The sequence below is a fragment of the Priapulus caudatus genome, unplaced genomic scaffold (genome assembly GCF_000485595.1).
Source record: "Priapulus caudatus unplaced genomic scaffold, Priapulus_caudatus-5.0.1 Scaffold195, whole genome shotgun sequence".
In the NCBI taxonomy this organism is placed as follows: Eukaryota; Metazoa; Priapulida; class Priapulimorpha; order Priapulimorphida; family Priapulidae; genus Priapulus; species Priapulus caudatus.
The window spans coordinates 93,421-99,749 of NW_014577256.1; the positions used below are offsets into that span (position 1 = coordinate 93,421).

The 6,329-nt window shown below is 40.0% G+C and overlaps 1 protein-coding gene across 1 annotated transcript in view; it reads left to right on the plus strand.

Moving 5' to 3' along the window:
- The window catches only part of LOC106807097, a 26,039-nt gene extending 23,780 nt beyond the window's left edge, over positions 1-2,259 (plus strand). The window contains exon 4 of the mRNA XM_014809350.1: positions 1,074-2,259. Within this exon, the coding sequence (XP_014664836.1) occupies positions 1,074-1,282 (209 nt within the window). The 3' untranslated portion in view covers positions 1,283-2,259. The remainder of the gene's footprint in view (positions 1-1,073) is intronic.
- Positions 2,260-6,329: the final 4,070 nt, after the last annotated feature.

Consider the following 6,329-nt stretch of genomic DNA (forward strand, 5'->3'; position numbering starts at 1 on the left):
TAATATGATACCACACACATGGTGAAAGCAATTTCTATTCAAACGATATCTTAAAAATTGATCATCATTAGTTACACACGGTGGCCATTTTGAAAAATGGCCGCCATTTTTTTTCAGCAGCATATTTTCAAGGTTGTCTACCTGGAAGTTGTTCATGCCCGCCGCACACGGTGAACTATCTGCTGAGCCAACGGCCTCAAGAGGCCGTTGGCTCAGCAGATAGCTCAGCGTGTGCACGCAGATTCTGCACGATTTTTGGCCTCGCGTGGCTGTTAGACCGATATCTATCGTGTTTGATATTTGTGGCCACGCGAGGCCAGAAACTCAGCGTGTGCGGGCTCCGTGAGCTATCAGCTCAGCCACAAATATTTACCGACCAATGAAAGTGCAGGAATAGGGCATGTGATTTAAAATGTTCACACGCACGCACGCACGCACGCACGTGTACGTGCACATGCACGCGCGTGTACGTGCCCACACACGGACGCACGCACGCACGCACGTGTACGTGCACACGCACGCACACACTCATGTACGCATGTGTACGTGCACACGCACGCATGTACGCACGCACGAACGTGTACCTGCACACGCGCGCACACACGCACGCACGCACGCGCGCACGTGTACGTGCACAATCACAGAATCTACAGAAAAGTAGAGTTTTCTGCTGTTCAGTGGGCGCCGACATTTTAAATCACATGCCCTATTCCTGCGCTTTCATTGGTCGGTAAATATTTGTGGCTGAGATGATAGCTCACGGAGCCCGCACCACTGATCTCTACTATACTAACGTTAGTATAGTAGAGATCAGTGGCCCGCACACGCTGAGTTTCTGGCCTCGCGTGGCCACAAATATCAAACACGATAGATATCGGTCTCACAGCCACGCGAGGCCTGGCTCAGCAGATAGTTCACCGTGTGCGGCGGGTTTAAGGGAGGTCTCCTGAACACGTTGATACCAAACAACCTTTTATAGCATCCCGGTTCTGGTAAACCTGTCTTGCCCCCTTTTTATCCGTGTCATTGAAAATGTCGTGTAGTAAAGCCAGCATCGTTTTCTTTCGTCGCAGGCCGACAACTTGTGAAACGCTATTGCTATCTGGAGCCGATCGATGCCGAGTTTACGATGGCTGACCAGTGTGTGACATATCAGCGACCCGGCTACACCACCGAGGTCTGCTACTGCAGTGAAGAACTCTGCAACTCAGCAGCCACACCCTATACGGCCATCGCTCTTGTTATGTCCACTCTTTCCATGCTCGCTGTGCAATGCTTCTAGGCAGACTTGTGAGTTGTGACACTGTGATCCATGGCAGGAAAGTAAGGAGCTGACACATGGTGGACGCGGGAGACTCAGTAAACACACATTAACTGGAGTTCTACTTCCAAAGTTGATGCAGTGGTTATGCCATTCCGTTATTTCAAATAACATTCCATTCATAAGGGTGTGTAGTTGTATCCCATGAATAAAAATGATTCGGTTTGTTACATTTTGAGGTTGTAACTGTTGTGGTCATTCTGACGTTTTCGCATATGCTGAAGGGGGTTTGTAAGTTCATGGGGCACTGCCCCCTCTGGCATTGAATTCGTTATAGACATAACATGCTACTCGATTGCATTCTAAGAATAAAGTACAAAATATTGATGGCATGTATTAACAGTCAGATATCTGACCATGTGCAAGCTTCCTCTTGAATGCAGCTTCAAGTCTATTAGCAGGAACTTGTGTCCCTGCAGAATATTTTCGTTAACCGAATCTGTTGGCATAGGTTGCAGCTTTAGTTGTTAGGAATGGTCGGATTCAGTTTCAGGCTCCTCTGGAAGCTGACAACCTCTTATGTGACATTTTATAATGAGAAAATGAAAACAAATATGTATATAGTATGACATTTTGTATGTTTACATTTTATTACGCTGTGATGTAATGCAATGTTTAGTTATTTTACAATACGGAGTGACTTTAGTATTTTTATATGTATTTCGTGAATTGATATTCATGAAATAGGTCACGAACACAATCCATTCAAAAACGCCTATCTTGTCGTCATTTGCACTGTTGCACTGTTGTAATGTATGTAGATGTTAATATAGTTCTGGTTTGGTTTTTATGTCGTGTTGATACAAATCAACTGTCTGTTATAACATTTTATTAATATTGTATGTGACATGCTATTCCATCCAACTATGATTGTATAAATCATTGCTGAAGTGTTAGGTAGAGAATATGAAACAAAAAATGTGCTGGAAGTGAAAGTACCATAATGTAATTCGCTTATTTGCCTGATGCGATTGGCAGGCAGTTATATTAGTTATAACTAATCATTGTAGCGATATGATGTTCAAGAATTAATGCTATGCGACATAGTGCCACAGAGTTGACATTTTTCCATGCACGTATTAAAATCATGTGACTGGCGTAGGTTGATCAACCTAACAAGAATATCGAATGTATGTATGCGGACTTAGCCTTATAGAATGATTTTAGTATCCTATCGTCCATCCGTAATGTCCGTCCCGCCATTTATGTGCCTGTCTGTGTTTTTGTGCAGCCACCTAGCTCTTTATACGCACCGACAATATATGCGCACTGTTTGTGCCTTCCATGTTTATACTCATTACGTTTAGGGGTATAACGCCACAATAAATAAATAAATATATATATATAAGTGTTGCAAGAGAAACTGCCACTCTGCCTCGTGCAATAGCAGCACACATGATGCAAATGACCTTGCAATTTACAGGTTGAAAACGTATGGCCATGATATCAAGTGCCTATCAATTAACTGACAAATTAGTTGATATGCTTTTTGTTAAATGTACTGGTATGCAAAGATCATGTAGTTGCCTAGACGTTGTCAAAAAGAACAGGTCAGATGACTACTGTATATTTTTGCATTGTTTGCATTTTTACCACAGCACCAATTTCATCCCGTTTTACTGTTAATTAAAATAATTTTAGCTATTTTTGAGACGTGGTAGTTACCGTAATCATCGTGTAATATACGTACGTTAAAGCTATTCATGGAGATGTCTGCGATGTGAACTGTACAATTTTAGTCAATGAATTTTTCGGTGAATGTGCAATTTACTCACTTTGATCATGATTTGTTAATTAATTGCTTAATTATTCGATCATATCAATTTTCATTATTTTGTTTATACGTCATACAAAACATCTTTGGATACAGGTTTTTATACCTTTTTTTTATTTTTTATTTCAACGGCATACTGTTCTGCTGAACAACTTGTTACACGTACACGCCCCTATACAACGACTTCCCCTTTGGGAAACACTTTTTTCGTCCTGATGGGATTCTGAAATTCCAGAAGTATGGCTTTGAAGCTTCTTTGCTTATAAACCCATCACTCGCTTTATTATTTATTTGTGTGTGCATTTGCCAGTATTACAATACTGATTGTTTCATCATCGGAAGTTACAAACGTGAGAAATAAGGGATAATACTAAATGAAAACATTGGGTTATGATCTGGCAAAACCTAAACGGGAAAGCCATTTGAGAAGCACATATACTCTTTTTGACAAATCGGAATTGTGGGCTGTAATATTTTGAGCTCAGTGTTCAGTATGTCGTGCTGTTTTCTATATGCATTTCTAAATGTGTAATCAACTTGGTCTCGGGCAATTCGATGTTTTAGTGATTGAATTGTTTCCACACTGATTATCTGTACTGCCGAGGTAATAGCTAGATATATATATATATATGTCCTAGATTTTATTGCATCAAACGTAGTTCAAATATTGTTGTCTTGTAACGTGTATGTTCTGCTGTTTTTAGCTCGCCTTGACATCGTCAAGATGAGCTATTGCCATGGTGTGTCGTCCGTCGTCCGTCCGTCCGTCAACATTTGGGTACGGTCAACGATTACTAAAGAACCGTTTGACCCACATGTTTCAAATTGCATATAGTTGTTAGTCCTATCTGAGAGGTTTGAACGTCCTATTTTGGAGCACGCCAGTCGACCTACATTCGAGCCACGTCCACTTTTTGGCAAAAATGGAAATGGCCATAAATCAGTTCAGGTTCAATGGATTTTGCTCATTTCTGGTATGTGAATGAATGAGGACTGGCCCCAAAACATATCACACAGGTTTAGATTTTTTTTTAATTGTGCAAATTAGGTAGATTTTGGTAATTTCACTATGCATTTCAGTGTCTGCCTACAGTGAACGATAACTCAAGAACCGTTTGACCCACATGTTTCAAATTGCATACAGTTGTTACTCCTATGGGAGGGATTTGAACGTCCTATTTTGGAGCCAGTCGACCTACTTTCGAGCCATGCTCACTTTTTGGCAAACATGAAAATGGCCATCTAGATTCATTTGATTTTGTTTAATTTACCTACCTACCTAATCATACCTATACGTGTAATATTGTGTTTTAGATTCGTTGTTACAGTAATTTGACTGGAATATTTTATTGCTTATATTTGCGCGATAATCGAAAACCAAAATGGCGATCATTTAGGCGTAGCGCAATCTCTCGCCTAGATTTCAGACTTTCAGATCTGAAACATTTATTTTCGCATCAAAACTAACCCTGAAACAAAACAGTGACATTTCTATTCGTATAAAACGGAGAATACGTAAGGACATTTGATCACATTTTGGTCCGTCATAAATGAAACACTTACCAAATTTTAAATATCATCTCCCTCTTCTATCACACCCAATGTGAGCTATAGTGTCATTGACACTTTCATTTTAGTGTATAATCAAGTTCGTCTCGGGAAATTTGTCATTTTAGTTATTGGCTTTTTTGCATATTGATTGCCTGTAATTTCGATATAGTAGATGCATGTACTGGTTTATAGTGTATCGAACCCATTTTAGTTAGTAAGGTGCCCTTCGTTTTATGCGGTTCGAAACAATTCCTGTGAATAAAACGTATACTGAATAAAATTTTCGATATAATCTATTCTGTATGGCTATTGTAAATTTTTTCGATTTTTACCAGATTTCGTCTGATATAACTAACTATGATTAATTCATGGAAGAATATCAGGAAGTAATTGAGCTCAGTTTATCAGTTATGATTAATTTTTCTTTATTTATTTGTTTATTCGTGTATTTATTTTGTTTGTTGGTTGGTTGGTTCATTAGAACTTCTTAGCACGTGGATTGTTCAAATTGTAATAAAAGCACTAAATTTGGCACACTTGTGCGCACAGGGCACTGCAAATTAACCGCCCCTTAAAAGAGAGTGTTACCGTTTTTTAACGGCCGCCATGAAATTTTTAAATACATTTCTTTGGTCTTAGTATTACTTATACTTTGTATTTCCGTGTCTAATTGACATTTTATAGTAGTTGAAAATGCTCTTATATAATTGAGTGAAATTCGCTGTTATGCCTTATGGCTTTGAGACATGGTCGCGATGATCTAAATTTTGATGAAAATAATTAGAAATATAATATGTAAATAAACTAATGTAACACTAATTTTTGCAAGTATGTCTAAAAACATGGTGGTGGAGGCGGGAAGTGTCTATAGTGTCAATTTTCCTCCCATTATCGCTACCTTATTCTGAGATTGTCAGAAATATGCCTTATTTCGTAATGGGACAGTATTGATAAGGAGTCAGCGTAACCCGAGCTGATTCTCATTGCCTACAGTGTGTATTTTGTTGTTGTCATTCCACTTTGTCGAGTTATATACGCACCTCGCCGCTTGTGCAAGACATTCTGTATTAGGCTTTTCTTGAACCCTTCTTTTGCTATAGATTGATCATGCTTTTATGTGTTTTCCTTCCGTCTTGCACAGAGTGACAAACTGCACCAGTGCCCTATTTTCATGCATTTGTTTGACGTGCCCGCTTCGCGCCTCTTTGCTTACGACACGGTTCACACATTTGCGCACACTTGGCATAAGCTTCACTCGATGCTCGATAAGGGTTTTTTAAATAAGGGCGTCGTACATTAGTCAGTTGGAAAGCAGTTTATCTCCTAGACCTCAACCTTGCTACTGATACTCGCAAAGCTGTAAACGTACCTCCAGGCCTACAACGGATAAATTGCTGCAGATGGAAAAACACAACACGGTCTGCATACAGAAACAGAACATGACCTGACCCTGTTAGTGCCCGAAAGGCGTAGAAATGTGCAGGAGGTTTGTGACGTGAATGATGAATGAACCGATACGAGAGGTGGTACGGGAGAAGGGGGACAGGAGACGGGAGAGGAGGGGCGGGAGACGGGAGTAGGGAGGCCAGTGGGCGGGAGGATTTTCATCCAAAACAAACTATTATACTATGTTGTACGCGTGAATGAGAGAGAGAGAGTTGAGAAAAAAAACTAAGTTGAGAA